Source organism: Pelodiscus sinensis, chromosome 2, assembly GCF_049634645.1.
Source record: "Pelodiscus sinensis isolate JC-2024 chromosome 2, ASM4963464v1, whole genome shotgun sequence".
NCBI classification, from domain to species: Eukaryota; Metazoa; Chordata; order Testudines; family Trionychidae; genus Pelodiscus; species Pelodiscus sinensis.
Window position 1 is genome coordinate 223,470,769 of NC_134712.1, and position 27,988 is coordinate 223,498,756.

General features: G+C 45.5%; 1 protein-coding gene and 1 long non-coding RNA gene across 11 annotated transcripts in view; one reads left to right on the forward strand and one right to left on the reverse strand.

The window, feature by feature from the left end:
* The window catches only part of ARMC3 (armadillo repeat containing 3), a 140,376-nt gene that overhangs the window by 76,959 nt on the left and 35,429 nt on the right, over window positions 1-27,988 (forward strand). For all 9 annotated transcript variants that reach the window (XM_075922518.1, XM_075922516.1, XM_075922515.1 and 6 more), the window contains one exon: window positions 24,337-24,586. In XM_075922518.1, the coding sequence (XP_075778633.1) occupies window positions 24,337-24,586 (250 nt within the window). The remainder of the gene's footprint in view (window positions 1-24,336; window positions 24,587-27,988) is intronic.
* LOC142827363 (uncharacterized) lies at window positions 96-27,529 on the reverse strand. 2 transcript variants are annotated; one of them, XR_012902074.1, is made up of 3 exons: window positions 27,306-27,529; window positions 4,141-4,214; window positions 96-1,613 (listed from the first exon to the last, which is right to left on the reverse strand). It is a non-coding gene; the product is annotated as an uncharacterized LOC142827363 (long non-coding RNA). The 2 variants fall into 2 exon arrangements; XR_012902073.1 differs by having other exon boundaries at window positions 4,067-4,214.

A 27,988-nucleotide genomic window follows, 5' to 3' on the forward strand; every position in this document is an offset into this window, starting at 1 on the left:
AAGCTAAATGTAAATGGAATTTCAAAGGACAAAGAAAAGGCCGTTTTCTAGCCAAAGCGCTTTCTCTTTGCTGCATTTCAAAGCCCTTCTGCAAATAATGGAGGCATTAGAGTTCCTCCAAAAAAGACTGCAAAATCTTTTATTATGTAAAGTGTTAGGCAGTCTAAATAGAGAGTTCCCTACCATCTCCTCCAGTAATATGGATTTGAATTTCAGTATACTCTGGTGTTATAATTGAGGTCTTTGTAACTATTTCAGGTAAATTTAATGACAGACAGATATTAGAATGTATCAATGGGCCTCTAAATGAGTCAGCTGTCCCAGTCCCTGCCAATGAAGGGAGCTTAAGACTCAATTGCTTCAGGACTGCTAGGTTTATTGTCTTTTAAACTAGGTACCTGTCACTTACAATAACACAAACAGTATTTTGGGGCCTGAACCAAAGAATAAATATTTCTTGTTTAATGCTATCTAAATTGTAAACTTATTATTTATTATTTGCATTGTGGTAGCTTGTAGTGGCCTCAGTCAGGGAGCAGGCTACACACATAATAAATAAATCATCATTAATATCTCTTGTACATCACTGACAACAATGTGAGCTATTTAAATGATTTTGTACAGAGTAAATTAATTTATATTAAGCAATAAGTTACTTTTGGAAATTATTACAGGTCAAAGCAAAGACAAGGATTGTGATAACCATAAAAGACATGAATTGCATATTTATTCCCGTGGTTAATTTTTCTGATTATATGACAAGACAAATAAAGATTCAGTAAAGCTCAACATTAAAAAAGGAGGAAGAAAGAACATCCTTTGTGAGGGTTTCATAGTTCTGCTTTGCTGCTGTTTTTCTGAGCTAAAGTTGTTTTAGAGTCAGAAATTATATAATTGAGCTGGATCAGAAATGCCTTGTGTGGAAATGAAGTCATATGATTTGACACATATAGGGCCTGATTTAAAAAAATGAGTGTGTGTAATAAGATGCACATAAATTATGCATAAAATTAGGCAATTATTCATGAAAATTAGGTGTATGTATGCATAAATGGCCAGCTAAGCATCTTGCACACAATCACAGTAATTTTGCACACAAATTGCAAACATTTTGAAAATGAAGTCCCATAAGGAGTTCAGTGTCCCTGTGTGAGAAGATAGCATTTGATTTTTCTGGGCTGTAATTGAGTAAAATCCCACTCTTGTTGGAATACAGAATAAGAACCTAGGAAAGAATAGACTAGATATAGGCTAGTGGTGGAGGTGACAGAAAATAAAATTACTTTATAATTTATTTCATGAGTGTCATTAAAGCACTGCCCTGCAAAAGCAATGATGTGGAGCTGCACCCCTACATATAATTCAGGGACAGATTTTGTGAGATACAATTTGTCTCCAAGCTTACTGGTGCACAAAGACCAAGCATAGTCTCCACCCATATTTTTGAACAATGCTCATTACTTGTTCCACTGTACTGGGCTTTTTCTCCACTGTGGCCTGGGCACAAGAGGTAGGACCATGAGGCCACCTTCTTCCTGTCCTGTTTGGGATGATACGTGTTGCATTGAAGTTGCTCAGTTATGCTTGTAGCTGTGATTGTTCCTGACTCTTCCCTACAGGAGAAGGGGAGGAAAAAAAGCTCATTGGATCCTTCCATTCACACATAAAAGGGACAAGGGCTGTCTGGCCTGAGGTTGGAGAACTCTTGTGCAGTCAATTTGTTCACTTATTCTTAAAATCAGTGTACTGGATTCGTAGCTTTGTATTTCATGCCTTTCCTAACTAGTGGTGATTCGATTATCATAACAGACCAGAAGGGACTGTTATGTATCTAGTCTGACCTCTTGAATAACTAAGGCTATAAAATTTACCTGATATAATTCCTAGAACATATCTTTTAGGAAAACATTCCATTTTGACTTTAAAATGCCCATTAATGGAAAATCCACCACACCCTTGTTAATTCTCATTGTCAAAAATCTACAGCTTATTTCCAGATGGAATTTGTTTAGCTTCAGCTTCCAGCCACTGGACTGTGTTACACTTTTCTCTGAAAGATTGAAAATCCTATTATTAAATATTTGTTTTCTAGGTAGATACTTATAAACTAATCAAGTCATTCCTTAACTTCCTCTTTGTTAAGCTAAATTGGCTTTTCTCTGAACCCTCTCCAATATATCAACATGCTTTTTGAATAGTGGGCACCAGAAATGGACACAGTATTCCAGCAACAATTGTACCAGTGCCAAATAAAGAGGTAAAATCACCTTTCTACTCCTATGCAAGAGTCCCCAGTTTATCCATCCCAGAATTTCATTAGATCTTTGGCTATAAAATAGCATTGGGAGCTCATGTTCAGCTCATTATCCACCATGACTCCCAAATCTTTTCCAGCATCACTTCTTCCCAAGGTAATGTAATGCCAAGAACCAGTCCTTATGGGACTCATTGAAAACACACCCACGTGACAATGTTCTATTTACAGTTACGTTGTGAGACCTGTCATTTAGACAGTTTTTAATCCATTTCATGTGTGCCATGTTAATTTAATATTGCTCTAGTTCTTCTCTGAGTGATTGTTCATGTCAGTTCTAGTCAGGTGTGTGTGTGCCCATCTGCAAGGCCATCCCTACCAATATGCAAAATACATATATGTGTAGGGCACCATGAAATTTGGGACACCAAATTGCCACAAATTCCCTGGTGCCCTAGGCAGCTGTGTGCTGCATATTTGGTGTTGCCAGCCCCATCCCCTGGCCAGCCCCCCTGCAGGCTGCACTCAGCTGGGCCATTTCTAGGTGGGTGCAGGGCTCGGGACACCTCCCCACTTCGCCCCTGCCCTGCCCATGCTGCACCACTTTCCCTAACTGCCGTCCCTCTGAGCAATGTGGCCTAAAGGATTAGTGGGGAGGCCTGGAGCCAACATCAGGGTTTGGGCCTGTCCCCACACTCACTAGCAGCAGCAGGAAATGGAGGAACCTGGTGGCCCCAGCCCACTCCACTTCGCTGGCTGCTTGCCATGTTACTCCACTTCTTGCCACCAGTGGGTCTAGGGATGATGCCACCTCTTCCTCTGAGCCCCCTTCCTGAGTGATGCAGCTGGGATTGGGGGAGCAGAGTGAACTGAGTCTGCTACCAATTAGTGCAGGGATGGGCCCAACATCAGCTGTCCCTCACAGCTCTGGGCCTGCCCCCCAGAGTTCTTGCCCCTGCAGCTCTGCCCCTGCAAAGGACTGCATAGGGTACCAGAACATTTAGGGATGACCCAGCCCATATGCACAGCCAGAAGAATTTTTTTCCTAGCAGCATCTGTAAAGTAGGTCTTGGCTCTCCCTGGAGTTGTGCCTTCATGGCACCTAATATGAAGCCCTGCCAACACACCATCCCCTCAGTTCCTTCTTACTGCCAGTGACAGTAACTGGAACTTCCCTAGCTCTTTCTCTGGCAAGTGTCTTAGCAATTTGACTTATTCTATTTTCTTAGGCCTTGTCTACACTTACCGCTGTGGGAATCAATCTCTAGAAGTTGATTTAGTGGGTCTAGTTGATTGTGATCCTGTTGACTCTGGTACTCCACTGGAGCAAGAAGAGTAAAGGAAGGCAATGGGAGAGTTTCTTCCATTGACCCCCTGCTGTGGGGAGTGCTGCGCTAAGTTGAACTAAGATACATTGACTCCAGCTACACTATTCACATAGCTGGAGTTGCATACTTTAGTTTGACATTGCCCCATAGTGTAGACCTGGCCTTAGTTAGACAGTACAATAGTTCATAGTTCATTAGTTATAAATTTCCATTATGTGGGCTTTTCCCCTCACACTCTTTTCCTTTTTGCCCCTGGGACATGCCATGATCTCTGAGTTTCAAGACCTGCAAAACTGCATGAAGGTCATGCCGAAGACCCCCACATGTCCTGCTTATGATGTCTGGGCAAAGGTTACCAAAAAACCTTTTGCAAAATCTGTCAGGAATTCCAATCAAGAACTCTAAAAGAAAGGGACTAGCAGCTAAAGATCCTCCTCATGGAGGTAGCTCTCCCACCTATCCACCCAAGTGCCATGGATCTTACCACAAGCACGGCCTCTTCGGTGCATAGTGCGCCAGTTTCCTCTTTGAGGGACCAGGTGCGGAAGAAAGACGTACCTAAAGAACCTCAGCACTGACATCAAGTATTTTGGGGACACTCCAGCCTGTGGCACTGCTCGCAGTCACTGGTGCTGAAGAAAAAGCATGTTGAATGGGGTCAATCCCCTACTCAAAGACCAGCCACCTTTGGCACCATAGTTGCAGGGGTGCCTTTTCAGATTTTGGTGTGTGGGCCAACTTATGCATGCCGCAATGGCAGGGGCAGAGTGAGGGCATGGGAGGGGCCAGACTGAAGTCAAGTAGGGGGTAGGGTGCCGAATCCCGTCTGTCCTCCCCCTCCCAAAAATCAAGGGGCTATTAAGATGCATGAAAACCTAACTTTTTTGGCAGGTAATATAGCAGTTGGTTGACAGAGGCCCTATATCTAATTCTTATATAAAAGAAAGAAAATTAAATAAATAAACTCAGCTCCTAATACTAACGTGTTTTGACATCTTGTGGCAAGCCACTTAAGGGACACTGATTAGGCTTAAACTTTTAATGTATATTTTCACTTTGTTACTAACTCTGCAGACAGACTCTGTTAAGACTCTTGGGCTCTATCTCAGCTATGGGAGGGAAGTCACAGAATAGGCAGGTACATCTGGGTTCTATACGAGAACATCAGAGTGGCCATGCTGGGCCAGATCAATTCTCCATCTAGCCTAGTATAGTGTCTTCTGACGGTGGCCAGTGCCAGGTGCTTCAGAAGGAATGAATAAAAGAAGCAATCATCCATTCCCTGTGGCCCATTCCCAGCTTCTGGAAAATAGAGGCTAGAGAAACCATCCCTGCCCATCCTGACTAGTAGTTATTGATGGACCTAACCTCCTTGAACTTATTTTGTTCTTATTGGAACCCTTTTATAGTTTGGGCCTTTCCACCATCCACTGGCAAAGAGTTCCACAGGTTGACTATGAAGAAATAATTTCTTTCATTTGTTTAAATCTGCTGTCTGTAAATTGGGTGTTACATAACTCTTTCGTAAAAAGGAGTTATTCGTCGCAGAAAGAGGTATACCTATACCACAAAAAGCCCTCTGTTCTGCTGTTCTACTGTACATTTTCTTGTGCAAAAACGCGCTTGAGGTGTGGACGCTCTGTGGGTTTTTGCACAAAACAGCCGTTTTTGTGCAAAACCCCTGGGCTGTGTCTACATTGGCACCCTTTTCCGGAAAAGGGATGCTAATGAGACACTTCGGAATTGCAAATGCCGCGGGGGATTTAAATATCCCCCGCGGCATTTGCATGAACATGGCTGCCGCTTTTTTCCAGCTCGGGGCTTTGCTGGAGAAAAGCGCCAGTCTAGACGTGATCTTTCGGAAAATAAAGCCTTTTCCGGAAAATCCCTTATTCCTGATTATTCCCCCGCGGCATTTGCAATTCCGACTTGTCTCATTAGCATCCCTTTTCCGGAAAAGGGTGCCAATGTAGACACAGCCCTGTAGTATAGACGTAGCCAGAGTTCCTAGCACAGATCCCTATTCAGGAAATCTACAGAGCATGGTCTTCCATCCACACTTTTGCTGCCCACTATGTGATCACTCAACAGACTAGGGATGACATGGACTTGGATTAGCAGTGTTCCAGTTAGTGGCAGACTCCAACCCCACCACCTTTAGGCTTGGGAGTCATCTGATTGGAATGGACATGAACAAGCACTTGAAGACAACTACTCACCTTCTTGTAACTGTTGTTCTTTGAGATGCGTTGTTCATGTCCATTCCACTACCTGCTCTTCTTCCCCTCTATTGGAGCATCTGATAAGAAAGAATTGAGAGAGTGGCAGGTTGGCAGGGCTCTACCTTGGGCGCCATAAAGACACAATTCCAGGAGCAACCCAGAGTGATCCTGCAGCTGCTACTAAGGAAAAATCTTCCAGCTTTTGTGTACATGGGCATGCACACCTGATCAGAATGGACATGAAAAACGTATCTTGAAGAACAACAGTTACAAGAAGGTGAATAACTATTTTTTAATCAAAATATTTGTGGTATCAACTCAAATGACTTACAGAAGTCTAAATATATTACTACAACACTGCTATCAATCAAATTTTTAATCTTATTTTTAAAAGATAAGATCTATTTTCTGTAAATTCTTATGAATTATCATTAATTACTCTTCTTTAATTCTTCATTAATTAAGTCCCTTATTGGCCACTCCTTGTTCTTGTCAGGGATTGATATCAGGCTGACAGCCCTATAAATACATAGGCATCCCTTTTATTCTTTTTAAAAACTGACACACCTTTAGATTTCTTCCAGTATTCTAGAACTACCCCAATGCTCCAAGAATTATTGAAAGTCAATATTAACTGTCTAGTGAGCTCATCAACTAGCTCTTTTAAGATGGTTGGGTGCAAATTAAGCTAATTTAAAAATATCTTACTTTAGTAGCTAATGTTTAACATCCTCCAAAAGTACTAGTGGAATGGTGAGAGTGGCATCATTACCATATGATTAAACAATATAATCTGTTTTTCCATAAATAGAGAATAGAAATATTCACTGAACCATTTGCTTCTTCTGCATTATTATTGATAATGCTATAATTACCATCTTGAAATGGACCTATACCATTGCCAGGATTCTTTTTGTTCCTAAAATATTTTTAATACTTCTTATTGTCATACACTCTGCTGGCTATTTCACACAAGTAACGATAGTATAGATGTGAAAACATAGACTAGCTGTGCAATTACAAGCTCACTGGGGAGCCCAGATATATAATCAGGTTGCTAGTCTGGGCTGACATATCCACATGGTGACAGTTATTACCTGTGCTAGAGCTAGATTAAAGCTAGCATGAGTAAACCTAACTGTGCTACAATTACCCTTTCACTTGTGCTCCCTATCTCCCTCTTCAAAAAGGGCATAATAATACTCCGCAACTTCATAGAACGTTGGAAGAATAAATCTATTAATGATTGTTAGGTGCTCAGATACTACAATAATGGAGTTGTATAAGTATAGTTACTATTTTCACTTGTAGTGTAGACATACCCTAAGTAACTTGTCCATGGTCACATGAGAAGGGTATGGAAAAGTAAGGAATTAAATTGAGGGCCCATGATTCCCTAATCAAATCAATGGACTGTCTTAATTCTCTTCCTCAGCAAACCTATACATTTGTACCTATATACATAGTGCTGGATACAGTGTTACTCCTAAGTGTTCAAGCTCCTGTTAATGCCTGATCCTCCTATATGTTGCATACACTCAATTCCCATTGCCTGCTGTAGTAGAATTTCAGTCTACTCCTTCACATTAACCTTGATTAGGTTCTGCCAGCAGCAAAACCAAAGATACCAAGCTTCAAAATAGATTTTTACAACAGTGGAATCTGGACTGTGGGAAACTTGGCCACATCCATGATAAGTGGACATCTGGGTAAATGAAACCTAGAGAGGTTCAACCTGTGTTAATATGTTGACATTAGTTCCCAAAACTAATAGTTATTAATATGTTGACAGTAAGTTATCAAAGCTAATAAAATACTAAACTCTTCTGTTGCAGTAGTAGTATAGATTTGATCTTGTAATAGGGGCTGTATAGTTTTTAAAGAATTTGTATTGCAGTAAAGATATAAAAATAAGTCAGCACAAGAAAAATTCAGATTGCCATCTGTATATTTCCTGTGTTAACAGCCTTGCCAACTTTTGTTTAACAAACAGATCATCCAAATGTAAAATTACTAAGAAAAAAACAGTAAATTGGGCATATGCCTCCAGTCATTTGATCAAATAGCATATACAAACTTATCAGAAAAAGAATTCAATTTTACAGTGATTTCTGCTATACATAATACTGGTAAGAATAAGAAAAAAAATGAGAATGCACATTAAGATGGGATAAATTAGAAATCCATCCACTTTTTGGGATCCCAGAGAACAATAGAAATAAACCTGAAGCTATAGAAAAAACTGTCCCAACATATTTGAAGGAAGTAAAATATAGTCCTATTCTCTCTCTCTCTTTTTTCTTTTTTTTTTTTTGGTCTATGACACTTAGGCTATGGCTATGTCTACATAGCAGTGTTATTTCAGAATAATGGACGTTATTCTGAAATAATTTTGTGAACATCAACACAACAAGCCCATTATTTCAAAATAATTTTGAATTAATGGGCGTCTTATTCCAAAATCTGTAACCCTCATTGAACAAGGAATAACGCCTATTCCAAAATAGCTCTTTTGGAATAGGGCATGTGTAGACAGGGCAGATGGAGTTATTTTGAAATAAGGGGCTTCCAGCCCTTCCCACAAGTGCCCTGCTGGCCACTGTGTCCACACTCATGAAAACTCTGTAGTCCCTCTTCTCCTGCAGCCCTGAAAGCTGCACCCAAAGGGGAAAGGGCTTGTGGCTCACAGTGGGCCTGGACAACCCTGAGCCCCACAGCAGCTGCCAGACCAGTGTGTTCAGCCGCCATGAGCAACCCCATTGCTCCCACTGAGCCCTCCACAGCTGCAAGGGAGCTAGCTCCCAGGACCCTGGCTGGAGACAGAAGAAGCATGCATCTTCCTGGTCTGATGTAGAGATCCTGGACTTCATTGAGGTCTGGTGAGAGGAGGAAAATCTCCAGGATCTCCACAGGATCACCAGGCTCAGGAATACAGACATCTACGGCTGGATGGCCAACATCTTAGCCACCAAGGGCCACGTGCGCACCCTGGAGCAGGTGTGTATGAAGGTCAAGGGACTAAGGCAGGTCTATGCCAAGGCCAGGGAGTGCAGCTCCTGCTCTGGGGCAGCACCACAGGCCTGTCCGTACTACACTGAGTTCCACCACATCCTATAGAACCATAGAGCTGGAAGAGACCTCAGAAGGTCATCAAGTCCAGCCCCCTGCTCTAGGCAGGACCAATTCCAACTAAATCAACCCGGCCAGGGCTTTGTCAAGCCGAGACTTAAAAATCTCTAGGGATGGAGACTCCACTACTTTCCTAGGTAACCCATTCCAGTGCTTCACCACTCTCCTAGTGAAATAGTTTTTCCTAATATCCAACCTCCACCTCTTCCACCACAATTTGAGACCATTGCTCCTTGTTCTGCCATCGGTCACTACTGAGAACAGCCTCTCTCCATCCTCTTTGGAACCTTCCTTCAGGAAGTTGAAGGCTGCTATCAAATCCCCCCTCACTCTTCTCCTCTGCAGACTAAACAGACCCAAGTCCCTCAGCCTCTCCTCATAGGTCATATGCTCCAGCCCCCTAATCATTTTGGTTGCCATCCTCTGGACCCTCTCCAATGCGTCCACATCCTTTTTGTAGTGGGGGGCCCAGAACTGGACACAGTACTCTAGATGTGGCCTCACCAGAGCCAAATAAAGGGGAATAATCACTTCTCCGGATCTGTTGGCAGTGCTCCTCCTAATGCACCCTAATATGTCATTGGCCCTCCTGGCTACAAGGTTACACTGTTGACTCATATCCAGCTTCTCATCTACTGTAACCCCTAGGTCCTTCTCTGCAGAACTATTACTTAGCTGGTTGGTCTCCAGCCTGTAACAATGCTTGGGATTCTTCCATCCTAAGGGCAGGACTCTGCACTTGTCCTTGTTGAACCTCATCAGATTTCTTGTGGCCCAATCCTTCAATTTTTCTAAGTCACTCTGGACCCTGTCTCTGCCCTCAAGCGTATTTACCTCTCTCCCTAGCTTAGTGTCATCAGCAAACTTGCTGAAGGTGCAATCCATCCCCTCGTCCAGGTCGTTAATAAAGATATTGAACAAAACTGGTGCTAGAACCGAACCTTAGGGCACTCCGCTAGAAACCGACCGCTATCCTGACGTTGAGCTGATGATTGCTATGCGCTGGGCCCGGCCTTCTAGTCAGCTTTCTATCCATCTTACCATCCATTTATCCAATCCACATTCCCTTAACTTACTGGCAAGAATATTGTGGGAGACTGTATCAAAAGCCTTGCTAAAGTCAAGGTATATCACATCCACTGACTTTCCCATGTCCACAGAGCCAGTTACCTCATCATAGAAGCTAATCAGATTGGTCAGGCACGACTTGCCCTTTGTGAATCCATGCTGACTATTCCTGATCACTTTCCTCCCTTCCAAGTGCCTCAAAATGGATTCCTTAAGGATCCCTTCCATGATTTTTCCAGGAACCGAGTAAGACTGACCAGCCTATAGTTCCCTGGATCATCCTTCTTCCCTTTTTTGAAGATGGGCACTACATTTGCCTTTTTCCAATCATCCGGGATTTCTCCCGATCTCCACAACTTTTCAAAGATAATGGCCAAAGGCTCCTCAATGACATTTGCCAACTCCCTCAGTACCGTCAGATGCATTAAGTCTGGATCCATGGATTTGTATACATTTTGCTTTTCTAAATAGTTTCTAACCTGTTCTTTACCCACCAAGAGCTGTCCATCTTCATCCCATCTTGTGTCACATAGCACATTAGTCCGAGAGCTGACATTGTCCGTGAATACAGAGGCAAAGAAAGCATTGAGTGCTTCAGCTTTCCCCACATCATCTGTCACTAGGTTACCTCCTTCATCCAGTAGAGGCCCCATACCCTCTCTGATCACCAGCTTCTTCTTAACATGCCTGTAGAAACCTTTCTTGTTATCCTTCACATCCTTTGCCAGTCGCAATTCCAATTGCGCTTTCACCTTCCTGATAACCCCCCGGCATTCTCGAGTTATACATTTAACCCCTCCCTGGTCATTTGTCCAAGTTTCCAGTTTTTGTAAGTTTCCTTTTTGTGCTTAAGTTCACCAAGGATTTCCCCTGTGAGACAATCCGGTCTCCTATCATGTTTGCCTCTCTTGCTATACATTGGGATAGTTTCTTTCTGTGCCTTCCATAAGGCTTCTTTAAAATACTGCCAGCTGTCCTGGACTCCTTTCCCCTTCATGTTAACATCCCAGGGGATTCTGCCCATCAGGTCTCTGAGGGAGTCAAAATCTGCTTTTCTGAAGTCCAAGATGTGTATTTTACTACTCTTTTCTTCCTTTGGTCAGGATCCTGAAATCTACCATCTCATGATCACTGCTTCCCAGGTTGTCACCCACCTCTACTTCCCCTATTAGTTCCTCCCTGTTTGTGAGCAGAAGGTCAAGCTGCGCACAACCCCTGGTCAGATCCTTCAGCACTTGTACCAAGAAGTTATCCCCAACATTCTCCAAAAACTTCGTGGATTGCCTGTGTACTGCTGTATTGGTCTCCCAACAGATGTCAGGGTGATTAAAGTCCCCCACGAGAACCAGGGCCTGCGATCTGGAAGCTTCTCTCAGTTGTCCGAAGAAAGCCTCATCCACCTGATTTGGTGGCCTGTAGTAGACAGCAACCATAACATCACTGCTGTTGTTTGCACCTCTGAACTTAACCCATAGATTCTCAACAAGTTTTTCTCCCTCTATATACTGGAGTTCTGAGCAATCATAGTGCTCTCTTACATATAGTGTGACTCCCCCTCCTTTTCTCCCCTGCCTGTTCTTCCTGAACAGTCTATACCCCTCCATGGCAGCGCTCCAGTCATGTGAGTCATCCCACCAAGTCTCTGTTATCCCAATTAAATCATATTTCTTGGACTGGGCCAGGGCCTCCAGTTCTTCCTGTTTGTTGCCCAGGCTTTCCGTATTAGTGTACAAACACCTCAGATAACCAGTTGATCGCCCTATCTTCTCCATTAGAATCAGGGGTCCTCCTTTCTTGCTCGTTCCTCTTTGCATTTCTTCCTGGTATCCAACTTTCCTACTCCCCTCAGGGTTTTGGTCACCGTCCCCCAACTAACCTAGTTTAAAGCCCTTCTCACTAGGTTTGCAAGCCTGCCCGCGAAGATGCTCCTTCCTCTCTTTGTTAGGTGGATCCCATCTCTTCCTAACAATCCTTGTGCCCAGAACAGAGTCCCATGGTTGAAGAATCATAGAATCATAGAATAATAGGATTGGAAGGGACCTCAAGAGGTCATCGAGTCCAGCCCCCCGCCCTCAAGGCAGGACCAAGCTCCATCTACACCATCCCTGACAGATGTCTATCTAACCTGTTCTTAAATATCTCCAGAGAGGGAGATTCCACCACCTCCCTTGGCAATTTATTCCAATATTTGACCAAAGCCCTCATTGCGACACCACCTGCGCAATCACGCATTTACTTCCTTTATTCGACAATCCCTGCCCAGTCCTTTCCCTTCAACAGGGAGGATGGACGAGAACACCACTTGCGCTCCGAATTCCTTGATCCTTCTTCCCAGCGCTGCATAATCCGCAGTAACCTGCTCAAGGTCATTCTTGGCCATATCGTTAGTTCCCACATGGAGAACAGGAAGGGGTAGCGATCCGAAGGTTTGATCAGGGAGTTGGTCAGTCCCCTTCCCTCCCCATTGTGGACTAAGGGCTGGAGATGCCCATCATCACCTTCCTGCGGGGCACAGCTGGGGAGGATGAGGAGAAGCCAGATGAAGCCAGCACCAGCTAGATGCCTGCCAGCCAGGAGGTCATGCTCATCCTGGAGCTGGCACCCCCCACCTAGGATGTCTCCCAGGCATTGTCCAAGGCTACGCAAGGCCCCTCAGGTGGGTGCCATTATTGTCCCTAGACACACACAGGTGGAGGCAGCAAGTGGTCAGAGGTTGCTTTGTGCTCCTCCCTCAGCCTTTTGGGCTTGGGGATTGCACAGCAGCCTGTGCACATGGGTGCACGTGGCATGCCAATGTGGGGCACACAGCCCCAGGAGGCAGCAACAGAGGACCTTTGTGCTCTGGTTCACAGGGTGTCAGTAGAGGCCTGCCTTACTCCCAACCCCTCACCCTATTACCTCTAGAAGGAAGCTGGGGAAATGGAGCCACACACACACTCCGGAGTAACACACACGGCCCACACTCTTGGGGCAGCATCTGCTCCCAGGAACAGAGAAGTGAGATGGAGGAGCATCTGCCGCTCACACAGACACCTCCTCCCAACACCCTGCTCACCTCTCCTCCAGCGGCCAGGGATACAAGTCCTTTCCCTGTGGGACATTGCCACTGCCAGACCCACCATGTGCATGGCGTGGAGGGAAGGCCTGCCACCCCGTGGCCCACCTCCCACCCATTGGCTCCTGGTCTAGCGGGCACCTTCCCATGCCTGTTTGTCCCCAGGATATGGGGATAGTGAGGCTTCTCCGGGACATGTGTGTCCCTGCAGGAAATGGCATGCTGTCTAGGTCACAGATGACTTTGCTTGAAGCACATCACCTTTGTCTGACCCGGGGTCTTTTGGTCTCAGCTCAGAGATGAGGGCTGGCTTCATGCACAGTGTCTCCCAGGATGACTGCCCTTCTCTTTGTTCTCCACAGCTGGACTAGCTGTGAATGGGGAGCGGTCAATACCTCCTGTGCCATCCTCCTGCCCTCTTGTGACCCACTGGCACTGGAAAGTCCATTAGAACCTCCAGAGGGAGCATATTGCTGCCCTGTGAGCCCTGCAGTGCTCCATGGACCCTCAGGACTGGGGATTCGAGGAGGACCTACAGCTGCACCATAACCTCTGGCAGGAGCTGCTGCAGCAAGGCCAAAGCATCTACATGGCCTTCCACCTGGCCATCGACCACCTGGTGGGTGCTCCCATGCCAGCTCCCACCCCTCCATCTTCTCCTCATGGCTGCCGAGGGCCCTGCACAAGAGGCAGTGGGGCAACCAGACACAGGCGCCACTCCCAGACCTAGCCCTGATCCTCTCATTCCCTCTTCTCCCCCTTCAGTCTTCCCCCCTCCAGGTTCTTTCCCTAGTGTCCCTTCCCCAGTTACATTCACCCAAATAAAAAAAACCCAGAGTTTCTTGTTCCAAAACAAGAAGTGTAGATTGTCTCTGCAGGGGAGGGGAAGGGGGAAAGAGCGCAAGGGAAGGGAGGGTTGTGGGAGGAAAGGCAAAGAGGGACAATGCACAGGCCCCTTGTGGGGAGGCCCAGGGGAGAGTGTCACTGGGATCCTTGTGTGAAACTCTCCCTCAGGGCCTCATGGATACGCACACCCCCTAATGGGTCTGCTGTTTACCAACCTTGCTTGACTGCTCAAAGTCCTGCCGATCTGGCTAGTCTCGGCCCCCACCCTGGCAGGAACATCTCCCCCTTGCTTTCACAAATATTGTGAAGGACACAACACATTGCCACCACCTGGAAGATGTTCTGCTCACTGAGGTCCAGCTGGGTGAAGAGGCAACAGAACCTCCTCTTGAGATTGAGACACCTGAAGGTGCCCTCAACAACAAAATGGGCCCTGCTGAGCCTGGCATTGAAGCGTCCCTTGATTTGGTCCAGCAGTCCAGTGTAGGGCTTCATTGGCCAGGGGAGCAGAGAGTTGGCTGTGTCCCCTACAATATAGATCAGCATGTCCACATCTCTGACCCTGATGGTGTGGTTGGGGAAAAAGGTGCCAGCATGCAGCTTCTGGAAGAGGCTGGAGTTTCAAAAGACATGTGCGTCATGCACCTTTCCTGATCACCTGACATAGATGTCAGTGAACTGGCAGTGGTGGTTGATGAGAGCCTGCAGGACCATTGAAAAGCACTCCTTCCGGTTGATGTATTCGGATGCCTGGTGATCAGGGGCCCGGATGGAAATATGGATGCCCTCCTGCAGCTGGGGAAGTCCATGGCAGCAAAGCTGGTGATAACGAGGCCCACGTCACCCAGGTTGATGACTCTGCAAAGCTGGACAGTGTTGATGCCCCTCATCACATGTAGGAGGAGACAAACAGAGAATCACAGGGCTGCCAGGGCCCTCGGGAGGGCCCTGAACCCAACCTCCCTCCCCCTCACACACCAGGAGCAACCCCGACTAGCCCCATCCCCCCAAAGGGCTTTCTGAAAGCCAGTCTGAAACACCTCCCAGGGAGGGGGCTTCCATCACCACCACCTCCATTCTCTAAGAAACCCCAATCCAGCAGTTCACCACCCTCCTGGGACAATAGCACAAGAGTACCATACCTGCATGAGCACAGCCCCGATGGTCGATCTCCCCATGCCAAACTGGTTCCTGATGGATTGGTAGCTGTCCGGCGTGGTGATTTTCTTGAGGGCGATGGCTACCTTGCTTCTGGAGGGGGATGGCGGGTCTCTTATGGGTGTCCCATCGCTGGAGGGCAGGGGCAAGCCATTCACAGAGCTCCAGAAAGATGTCCTTCCACATATGGAAATTTTGGAGCCACCGCTGGTTGTCCCACTGCTCCAGGACGATCCGGTCCCACCACTAAGAACTGGTGACAGGTCACCAGAAGCAGTGGTGCACAATGTGCAGAGGAGAGAGGTGAGGAGGTGCCCCACAAGGAGCTGGGGGTCCTGTTCCTGCAGGACCTGGAAGGAAGCCTGCAGAAATTATAGCAGGAGGTGCACTAAGACATATAAGAAGTGTCAACTGCTGGGAGGCAGGTCTGGCTCCATGTCTAGAGAGCTGAGGTGTCCGCAAGGGCAACCACAGCAGGCAAAGAAAAGACTTTGCTGTCCCTCAAGAAGGTAGGCAAAGGAGAGGAGACATGGCTGTACAGGGGGGTCCCTTTAAGTTCAAGCATCAGCTCCAGGAAGAGAGTGCTGTCCTGGTAGCCTTAAATACGATTCAGCATTCAATGAGTGTAGATGCTCTATTTCAAAATAGCTCAGTGCTAATTCAATGGGCATTTGCTGTGTAGATGCTCTATTTTGAAATAAGGTATTTCAGAGTATTTCCTCCAAACTAGCTTATTCTGAAATAAGCGTGCAATGTAGATGTGCCCTTAGAGAACTAGATTCATTTTTCCCAAAAGGGTGTAGGGTGGAATTGTTAACACAGAAAATGTACACATTTGCAGCATGAGCAACTCAGAGATTTGCTGGGAATCACAGCATTTCTGCCCCACTCATAGACTCATACACTTTAAGGTCAGAAGGGACCATTATGATCATCTAGTCTGATCCCCTGCACAGTGCTGGCCACAGAATCTCACCCACCCTTCCTAGAATAATCCTCTCACCTATATCTCAGATATTGAAGCCTTCAAATACTTTGAAAACCCCAAGATGCAGAGAATCCTCCAGCTGTGATCTGTACCCTATGCTACAGAGGAAGGCGAAAAACCTCCATGGCCTCTGCCAATCTACCCTGGAGGAAAATTCCTTCCCGACCCCAAATATGGTGATCAGCTAAACCCTGAGCATGTGGGCAAGACTCATCAGCCAGACACCCAGAAAGTTCTCTATAGTAACTCCTATCATCCCTCCATTGACCTATTTCCCACTGATAATGAATGGTCAATTAGTTACCAAGATCATGTTATCTCATCAAACCATCCCCTTCATAAACCCATCTAGTTTAATCTTGAAGCCAGATAGATCTTTTGCCCCCACTACTTCCCTTGGAAGGCCGTTCCAGAACCTCACTCCTCTAATGGTTAGAAACCTTCATCTAATCTCAAGTCTAAACTTCCTACTAGCCAGCTTATATCCATTTGTTCTTGTGTCCACATTGGTATTAAGCTTAAATAATTCCTCTCCCTCCCTGGTATTTGTCCCTCTAATATATTTAAAGAGTGCAATCATGTCCCCCTTCAGCCTTCTCCGAGTTAAGGTAAACAAGCCAAGCTCCCTGAGTCTCCTCTCATAAGACAGGTTTTCCATTCCTTGGATCATCCTAGTGGCCCTTCTTTGTACCTGTTCCATTTTGAATTCATCCTTCTTAAACATGGGAGACCAGAACTGCACACAGTATTCCAAATGGGGTCTCACCAATGCCTTGTATAATGGCACTAACACCTCCTTATCCCTACTGGAAATACCTTGCCTAATACATCCCAAGACCATATTAGCCTTTTTCACGGCCATGTCACAATGGCGGCTCATAGTCATTCTATAATCAACCAGGACTCCGAGGTCCTTCTCCTCCTCCGTTTCTTCCAACTGATGTGTCCCCAGCTTATAACTAAAAGTCTTGTTATTAATCCCTAAATGCATAACCTTACACTTCTCACTATTAAATTTCATCCTATTGCTATCACTCCAATTTACAAGATCATCCAGATCTTCCTGTATGATATCCCGATCCTTTTCTGAATTGGCAATAGCTCCCAACTTTGTGTCATCCACAAATTTTATCAGGACACTTCCACTTTTGGTGCCAAGGTCAGCGATAAAAAGATTAAATAAAATTGGCCCCAAAACTGATCCCTGAGGAACTCCTCTAGTAACCTTCCTCCAACCTGACAGTTCACCTTTCAATATGACCCGCTGTAGTCTCCCCTTTAACCAGTTGTTTATCCACCTCTCAACTTTCATATTAATCCCTATCTTTTCCAATTTAACCAGTAATTCCCCATGTGGTACTGTATCAAATGCCTTACTAAAGTCGAGGTAGATTAGATCCACTGCATTTCCTTTATCTAAAAAATCTTTTACTTTCTCAAAAAAGGAGATCAGGTTGGTTTGGCACGATCTACCTTTTGTAAAACCATGTTGTAATTTGTCCCAATTGCCATTAGCCTCAATGTCTCTAACTACTTTCTTCTTCAAAATTTTTTCCAGGATCTTACATACTACAGATGTCAAACTAACAGGCCTATAGTTACCCGGATAGCTTTTTTCCCTTTCTTAAAAATAGGAACTATATTAGCAATTCTCCAGTCAAATGGTACAACCCCTGAGTTTAGAGATTTATTAAAAATTTTTGCTAATGGACTTGCAAGTTCATTTGCCAGTTCCTTTAATATTCTTGGATGAAGATTTTCTGGACCCCCCGATTTACTCCCATTAAGCTGTTCAAGTTTGGCTTTTACCTCAGATATGGTAATATCTACCTCCATATCTTTAGTCCCATTTGTTATGTTACCATTATCCCTAAGCTCTTCAGTAGCCTCATTAAAGACTGAAGCAAAGTATTTGTTTAAATATTGGGCCATTCCTAGAGTATCCTTAACCTCCACTTCATCCTTAGTAATTAGCAGTCCTACTTCTTTTTTTTTTTTCCTATTTATATGGCTATAAAACCTTTTACTATTGGTTTTAATTCCCTTTGCAAGGTCCAACTCTACCTGACTTTTAGCCTTTCTCACTTTGTCCCTACATGTTCTAACCTCAATAAGGTAGATTTCTTTACTGATCCCTCCCATTTTCCACTCCTTATATGCTTTCTGTTTTTTCTTAATCACCTCTCTGAGATGCTTGCTCATCCAGCTTGGTTTAACACACCTGCCTATAATTTTTTTCCTTTTTTTTGGGATACAGGCTTCTGACAGCTTCTGCAACTTTAACTTAAAATAATTCCAGGCCTCCTCCACTTCAAGATCCATAATTTCTTTAGTCCAATCAACTTCCCAACTAATTTCCTTAATTTATAAAAGTTAGCCCTTTTGAAATAAAAAACCCTAGTCTCAGATTTATTTTTGTTTATCCTTCCATTTAATTTGAACTGAATTAGCTCATGATCACTCGAGCCAAGGTTGTCCCTTACAACCATTTCATCTATGAGGTCCTCGTTACTCACCAAAACCAAATCTAAAATAGCATCCCCCTTTGTTGGTTCAGCAACTACTTGATGAAGGAATTCATCAGCTATCACATCTAGGAAAATCTGAGCCCTATTATTATTACTAGCACTTGTTCTCCAGTCTATATCTGGAAAGTTGAAATCTCCCATGATTACACAGTTTCCATGAGTATTTACTTCATTAAAAACATTAAAGAGGTCTCTATCCATATCCAAATTGGATCCTGGTGGTCTATAACACACCCCAAGCACTATCCCAGGGGAGGATCTGATAGTTTTCTTTCCCAATGTGATTTTTGCCCAAACAGACTCTGTCTTCTCCATTCCATCACTTTTTATTTCTTTACAATCTACCTCATCTTTGATATACAATGCGACTCCACCACCTTTACCGTTATTTCTGTCTTTCCTAAACAGCACATACCCTTCAATACCTGTACTCCAGTCATGCCTAGTATTCCACCATGTTTCTGTTATTCCTATAATATCTGGTTTCACTTCCTGGACCAATAGCTCTAGTTCCTCCTTTTTGTTACCTAGGCTCCTCGCATTGGTGTAGAAACATCTTAATTTTTGCTGTTTGGCCTCATTCACATTCTTTACCCAATTTGGCACGGATGTTATACCTCCAATATGACCTATTAGACTAGTATCCACCGTACCCTTCCTCATGTTCATTCTTCTACCCCCAGCTATATCCTTTACTTCGTTTTCCTCCCTCTCAGGCTATGTCTAGACTGCAAGAGCCTCTTTCGAAAGAGAGCGTCTAGACTGCACGCGGAACTTTCAAAAGAGCAAGCCGCTTTTTCGAAAGAATGCACCCAGTGAGTCTGAATGCTCTCTTTCGAAGAAGCCCTATTTACATTCAAGAACGCCTTCTTTCGAAAGAAGCACTTTCGAAAGAAGGCGTTCTTCCTCGTGAAATGAGGTTTACCGCCGTCGAAAGAAAAGCCGCGTTCTTTCGATTTAATTTCGAAAGAACGCGGCTGCAGTCTAGACGCAGGTGAAGTTTTTTCGGAAAAAGGCTACTTTTCCCGAAAAAACCCCTGAGTCTGGACACAGCCCCTGTGTTAAAATCCGGCGTAGAGATTACCTGGACATCTCCCAACCATCTCCCCCAAATTCCTAGTTTAAAGCTCTCTTAATCAGTTGAGCCAGCCTCCATCCTAGAAGTCTATTTCCCTCCCTACTTAGGTGAAGTCCATCCCTAGAGAACAGTCCTCTGTCCATAAATGCATCCCAGTGACCATACATCCCAAAGCCCTCCTTACAGCACCACTGCCTAAGCCATCTATTGATCATCATAATCCTGTCATATCTTAGTTGCCCTTCTCTAGGAACAGGCAGAATCCCACTAAAGATCACCTGAGCCTCAATTTCCTTGAGCATCCTCCCCAGCCTAGCATAGTCTCCCTTAATTCGTTCCAGCGAGAATCTAGCCGTATCATTTGTTCCTACATGAAGGATGATCAATGGATTCCTTCCTGCTCCCTTAATAATCCTCTTCAGCCTCAGTTCCACATCTCGTATCTTAGCACCTGGCAGACAGCACACCCTTCGGGTATGTCTACACTACCCCCCTAGTTCGAACTAGGGGGGGTAATGTAGTCATACGGAGTTGCAAATGAAGCCCGGGATTTGAATTTCCCGGGCTTCATTTGCATAAAGCCGGCCGGCGCCATTTTTAAATGCCGGCTAGTTCGGACTCCGTATCGCGCGGCTACACGCGGCACAGACTAGCTAGTTCGGATTAGGTTTCCCAATCCGAACTAGCTGTACGCTTCATGGAATGAGGTGTACAGCTAATTCGGAGTAGGAAGCCTAATCCGAACTAGCTAGTCCGTGCCGCGTGTAGCCGCGCGACACGGAGTCCGAACTAGCCGGCATTTAAAAATGGCGCCGGCCGGCTTTATGCAAATGAAGCCCGGGAAATTCAAATCCCGGGCTTCATTTGCAACTCAGTATGACTACATTACCCCCCCTCCCTAGTTCAAACTAGGGGGGTAGTGTAGACATACCCTTCTGTTCTCTGGATCAGCTCTGGTTACAGGCCTATCTATTCTTCTCAATAAGGAGTGCCCAATCACATAGACCTGCCTTTTCCTAGTGACAGTGCAATTCTCTGTTCTATCTCTAGCTTCCTCTGGCTGCAAGTCCTTGCCATTCCTATGTTCCCTTGTAATCCTCTTTAACCCATCCTTTATCCTCCTAATGCTCATTATTGGTGTTGTCTCCATTAAGTCTTCTCCTTTATCTATGGGACTAGCCACTCTTCTCTTCTTCCTTACCCTTCCATCTTCATTATCTACCTGCTGTACCCCTTCTTCATTCTCCAGCTCCACGTACCTGTTCATAGTATATTCATAGTATATTCATAGACTTTAAGGTCAGAAGGGACCATTATGATCATCTAGTCTGACCCCCTGCACAGCGCAGGCCACAGAATCTCGCCCACCCCTCTTAGAATAATCCTCTCACCTATGTCTCAGATATTGAAGCCTTCAAATACTTTGAAGGCCCCAACATGCAGAGAGTCCTTCAGCTGTGATCTGTGCCCAATGCTACAGAGGAAGGCGAAAAACCTCCAGGGCCTCTGCCAATCTACCCTGGAGGAAAATTCCTTCCTGACCCCAAATATGGCGATCAGCTAAACCCTGAGCATGTGGGTAAGACTCACCAGCCAGACACCCAGAAAGTTCCCTATAATGAATGGTCAATTAGTTACCAAGATCATGTTATTTCATCCAACCATCCCCTTATCATAGAATCATAGAACTGGAAGAGACCTCAGAAGGTCGTCAAGTCCAGCCCTCCGCTCTAGGCAGGACCAATCCCATCTAAATCAACCCGGCCAGGGTTTTGTCAAGCCGAGACTTAAACACCTCTAGGGATGGAGACTCCACTACTTCCCTAGGTAACCCATTCCAATGCTTCACTACCCTCCTAGTAAAATAGTTTTTCCTAATATCCAATCTGGACCTCTCCCACCACAACTTGAGACCATTGCTCCTTGTTCTGCCATCTGTCACTACTGAGAACAGCCTCTCTCCATCCTCTTTGGAACCTCCCTTCAGGAAGTTGAAGGCTGCTATCAAGTCCCCCCTTACTCTTTGCTTCTGCAGACTAAACAGACCCAAGTCCCTCAGCCTCTCCTCGTAGGTCATATGCTCCAGACCCCTAATCATTTTGGCTGCCCTCCACTGGACCCTCTCCAATGCGTCCGCATCCTTTTTGTAGTGGGGGGCCCAGAACTGGACACAGTACTCCAGATGTGGCCTCACCAAAGCCGAATAAAGGGGAATAATGACATCTCTGGATCTGCTGGCAATGCTCCTCTTAATGCATCCTAATATGCCATTAGCCTTCTTGGCTACAAGGGCACACTGTTGACTCATATCTAGCTTCTCATCCACTGTAACCCCCAGGTCCTTTTCTGCAGAACTACTACTTAACTGGTTGGTCCCCAGCCTGTAACTATGCTTGGGATTCTTCCGTCCCAAGTGCAGGACTCTACACTTGTCTTTGTTCTTGAGCTCTATTTTTCCATCACTGACCCATCTTTTCCTCTGCCTGGTTCTCTGAGTCACATGCTTCCACTGTCCATTTTCTTCGCCCAGGAGTCCCCTCTGAGGCCCTTGATCCTGCTTCCATCTGCATATCTAAGCTTTCCCTTTCAGCCACATCTTGCCTTTGCCCCATCATCTGCTCAAACCCCCTTCTAAACTCGACCAGAGTTTCCACCTGCATCTCCAGTCCTCGGATCTTTTCTTCCATCAGCTCTATCAGGTGGCACTTCATGCAAACAAAACTCCTTTCAGGTACCCCCTCCAGAATCATGTACATACCGTAGCTACCACATCCAATCATCCTCCTTGTGTTCTCTACTACTTGGGCCATGGCCACTACTGCCTCTGTGTTTCATCTACTTTCTCACCAAAATCCTATTAGTCCGGTGAACACAAAAACAGACCAAAACACCCTCTCCACAGCAAAAACAAACCCCAAACAAGTCCCACAATCCAAACGCCCTTTACAAACTTCCACTCAAACTCCCCTGTTTATAGCTCTGTTTGCTTGGCTCCTGTGCCGCTGCAGCTATCTATATAAAGGGTGTAGGGTGGAATTGTTAACACAGAAAATGTACACATTTGCAGCATGAGCAACTCAGAGATTTGCTGGGAATCACAGCATTTCTGCCCCACTCAATCCAACTTCTCTCTTGAGAGTTTGGATTAGGAAAAAAGTCACAATTTTAGTACCTTTATAGACTATATCAGCAGCTGTTTTCAGGATGTTTCTTTCTCCTGGATATTAGACAGTGAGATGATAATAATGGCGTTTGCCTATATTGTCCTTGTTTCATAGCTGCGCATAGCTGTTTATTGATGGTTTATTGATGCCTTCCTAGAGTATTAGATAGGTGTACTTTTACAATGAGGGCTTTGGGATCAAAGTTATTTAGGAATCCTACAATTCAGTATTCTAAATGTTCAGCCGGTTTTCTAGTATTCCCAACTTTCTTTTCTTGCAGAATTATGATTAGCAACTTTTCAAATCTGGATGCTTCTTCTGCTATCTTTGCCCTCTAAGACTACGTCTACACTACCAGCTTATTTCAAAATTAGTTATATCAAAATAATAACTCCTCAAGTAACTGTTTCAAAATAAGCTTGTTCCTCTTCACAGGCAGGAGTTGTTATTTCGAAATAACAAGTATTTATTTAGAAATAACGGGCTTAGTAGTATGGATGCTCACCTTCTTATTTTGAAATAAGGGGAGTTATTTCGAAATCCTCCCTAGTGTAGATATGCCTTCAGTGCATGACTCTGATCTCATTTACACCAGCATCAATCAGGAGCAATGCCATTGACATCCTCAGGATTACATTTGTGTGAAACTGGTGCTCTCAATCTGCATATGGTTCAGACATATTCAACTGTTTCCATGGTTCAGTGGTTATAATTTTTTCTGTTTGCTATACTCTAAGAGGTCTCAGTGTCAGAGACTCCATGGAGGGCGTAAAGCCAGCATAGCAGCCCTCTTCCATCACCTCTCAGTTCTTCCATCCTTGGGTCAGCTGATGACTGAGTTGGCCCACTATGTAGTTTTGGACTACTACATTTTAAACTATGGCTCAGCTGCAGTGGCCTCCTAAGGAGCCCTTCACCTGCTAGAGATTTCTAGAGCTCAGTGTGTTTAGACAAAGGCCTCCACCTGTCCTCAACTAATGCTGCGCATTGAGAGGGAAGAGAGGGCTGCTGTGTTGGCTTAATGCCATCCAAGGAATTACATCAGAAAAAAATATAACCATTATCTCTTTATACACTATAATCCCCATTTTACAGAGCAAGAGGGTTAAGAACATGATTTTTCCGGAGGTGCTAAGTATCTGCAGATCTCCTTGATTGGAAATGAAGTTGCAAGTGCTCAGCATCTTTAAAAATCAGGCCATAAGTCACTTACTCAAGGCCTCAGAAAGACTCCAAGTCTGAGCTGCAATTAGAACTCAAGAGTGTCTGGCTCTGCCATCTGTTCATACTATGCCTCTCTAAACGCCACCCAATGAATGAAATATATTACTGGAATCAGAGTATTTTTCAAGTTAGGTGCATTTATATACTGTAATTTGGAGTTTACAAACAATCTCTGTTGTGTTTTCTAATCATTTTAAGATAAAATACTCATTTGGTTTGTACATATTTTAAGATTAAAAAACATATATTTGGCTTTAAACTAATCAAAATTTCCCCCTAACCCAATTCAACTAGTGCTGTTGCTGAAGCTGAAGGAATTGAGCCATTAATAAATGTTCTGAGTGCTAAGAGAGATGGGACCATTGCTAATGCAACTACAGCACTAACAAACATGGCCACGCAAGAGCCATTACGTCTCAAAATCCAGAATCATGGTGTTATGAATGCAATTGTTGAACCACTACAGTCTACCAACAGCCTGGTACAAAGCAAAGCAGCACTCACTGTGGCTGCACTTGGTTGTGACGCTGATGCAAGAACTGAGGTGAGTCTTACGTTACCTTATGTCTCCTTTGTGAATATTTATTATATTTAATTTTTAAAAATAAAATTGAGGGTTTTTTTGTTTTACTGACCCTGAGGCCAAAATAATTTAATCTGAGTCTCTGAAAAATCCTTTGTTTTATAGAAAGTAAAAAAAATTGTGTCTCCTTAATAGAGAAATTCTCATTCAAATGAGCTTAGTTCAGTTTGATTATGAGCATTTGGAAAAACTGAAATATGGAAGACTCTCTATAATCTTCATTCCATTGTTCTAGACATACGTAAAGGCTGTGTCTACATTGGCACCCTTTTCCAGAAAAGGGATGCTAATGAGACCAGTCGGAATTGCAAATGCCGCGGGGGATTTAAATATCCCCCGCGGCATTTGCATGAACATGGCTGCCGCTTTTTTCCGGCTCGGGGTTTTGCCGGAGAAAAGCGCCAGTCTAGACGGGATCTTGCGGAAAATAAGCCCTTTTCCGGAAGATCCCTTATTCCTACTTTCAAGTATTCCTTATTTCAAGTAGGAATAAGGGATCTTCCGGAAAAGGGTTTATTTTCCGCAAGATCCCGTCTAGACTGGCGCTTTTCTCCGGCAAAACCCAGAGCCGGAAAAAAGCGGCAGCCATGTTCATGCAAATGCCGCGGGGGATATTTAAATCCCCCGCGGCATTTGCAATTCCGACTGGTCTCATTAGCATCCCTTTTCCGGAAAAGGGTGCCAATGTAGACACAGCCAAGATGAATGGGCCAAGCTCACCTCTGGTGCAGCTCCAGTGATTTCAGTAAGCTTTCATCCCTGATCAAATTTAATCCCCTAACATTTAGAAATGTATCCCCCAACCAGGAACTTTTTTAAGCTCAGAAACTTCCCTGATTCTTTTGCTGTCTGCCTTCCAGGCCCTTATGGCACAGTGATTGACCCTCTATTTAGTCTATTAGGAAAGATGGACATGGCTCTTGTAAACCTAAGTCATAGAGAGGATCGTTAATCCTTTGGTCAGTGGGAGGATCCAGTAAATGAACCTGTTCCAACCTATGTATCAATGGCTGTGTTTTGACTCTTCTTCCCATAAATTGGAAGCCTTTTCAGGGGGTCAAGGCAGCTGGTTAGGTCAGGAAATATAGGACATGGGCTTATTCATTTACCTGTAATATACAAACATAGAACATATTTCCTCCTGAAAATTGGAATGTGTTAGAACACCTGTCATGCACCGACCCGTCTAGCCACATGTCGGGGCTCCCCCCGTGGGGTGAGGGGGACCCTTAGTCCTCTGTTGCAATAGCCCGACCGGCCCTTATGGGGACCTTCCGAGGCGGAGGGGACCTGGGCCCTCCCCCTCTCCAGGTCCCAGCCCAGGACCCTAAGGGTAGGCGTCGTAGATGCGCTGCCCGACTGGGGGGGCTACGGCTGCAACTCACCAGTCCCCGGGGTTTTCCTGACCCCGTCCTGGGCTACTTCCTCCGTCTCGTCTGGTCATAATCTATGGGTATGTCTACACTACCCCGCTAGTTCGAACTAGCGGGGTAATGTATGCATACCGCACTTGCTAATGAAGCCCGGGATTTGAATTTCCCGGGCTTCATTAGCATAAAGCCGGCTCCGCCATTTTTAAAAGCCGGCTAGTGCGAACCCCGTGCCGCGCGGCTACACGCGGCACGGGCTAGATAGTTCAAACTACGTAGTTATTCCGAACTATCCGTACGCCTCGTGGAACAAGGTGTACAGATAGATCGGAATGGCTACATAGTTCGAACTATCTAGCCCGTGCCGCGTGTAGCCGCGCGGCACGGGGTTCGCACTAGCCGGCTTTTAAAAATGGCGGAGCCGGCTTTATGCTAATGAAGCCCGGGAAATTCAAATCCCGGGCTTCATTAGCAAGTGCGGTATGCATACATTACCCCGCTAGTTCGAACTAGCGGGGTAGTGTAGACATACCCTATCCTACTCCGTCCGGCGGGGGGGGTTCACCTCTTCCTGCTGGGTCAGTCCTCCATTGGTGTCTCCGGTATCCCGTCGGGTTTGGCATGGTCCCGGCGGGTTTCCACGGGCGCGGTCCAGTTCTTCCGCGTCCTCCTCCTCCTCCTCCTTGCTCCCAGTCGGGAGCCATCTGTTGAAGCTGGCGCTCCTTGCCGGGGACGCCGGCGCCTGCGTGCTGGGCCGTTGGTCCCTCCTCCCCCGGGCGGCCCGCCAGGGAAGCAACGGCGCCTGTGCAGGCGGCCGCCGCTGAACAGGCTCGGCAGAGCTGCTCAGGCTTCCCGGTGGCTCCGCCATCCGGCGCTCTAATGCGGGGCGCGGGGTTAGCCTCCGTGGTCCCTGCCGCCCCCTCACAACACCCCAGGAGAAAGGGTGTTAATGAGATTATGTACACATACAAGACAACACAAATTCATATATAATGTCATATATTTAGTTGCTAACAAGGCCAGATTAACTCTCCTGTTAAGCCAGGGCTATTAGGTTTTATGGGTCACCTGGGGGTTTGGAGTGTAAAAGTGGGCTCAGAGCTAGGGAAGAGGATTGGGGTGAGGAAAGGGGGGCAGCTCCAGCTAGAGGGGTGGTGTCTAAGGAGGGGACATGGATGAGACAGGGGGTTGGGATACAGCATGAAGTTATGAGTGTGGGGTCTGGGTGCAGGAGAGGACTCAGGGCTGGGACAGAGGGTTTGGATGAAAGTGGGTGTGTGGTGTGCAGGCTCTGACTGGGAGGCACTTACCTTGGGTGGTTCCTGGTCCATGCCACTGCAGGGCTAAGGCATGGCCCCTGCTTTTCCTGGCTTTGTGCTGCTGTGCTCCCCTAGGTAGCCAGCAAGTCTGGCCCATAGGCAGAGAGGTTTGGGGACCAGTGTCCAGCCTGCAGTGCAAACATGCCATGGGCCGGATGAAAAGAAGCAGCAAACCCGTAGCGTATGGGGACCCCTTAGCCAAGGCCCTTAGTTGCAGCCCGTAACGGCCCTTGTTAATCCGGCCCTGGTTGCCTGGAGACATCAAAGTTCTGAAAATGTGTACAACTCTCCATGGCAACCTTAGTATGTACATTCTGTACATTAAAAAAAATATCCTCTGCTTGTTGATGAAGAGACCAGAGATAGAAGTGGCATATGTATTTTCCCAGCCCATCCATAAACTTCTTTCGAGAGCCTACTTGGAGTGTGCAGTAGATGGAAAAAACTTGTATGTGCCCATCCCTTCATCCACCTGCATAGCATTTTTTCAGGACTCCAGTGTTTCAGTAACAGACAGGTCCTGTCAAAAGCAGATGTTTGCTTGAAAGTGGAATGTAACCTGGGGCTCTTGGGTCTTAATATATGAGCCTCTACTGCATGAGCTAAAAGCCAGCTGACTCATCTCGGACTGTAGAGCAGACTCATTATTCTCGCTAAGTGGTCTAGATGCCACT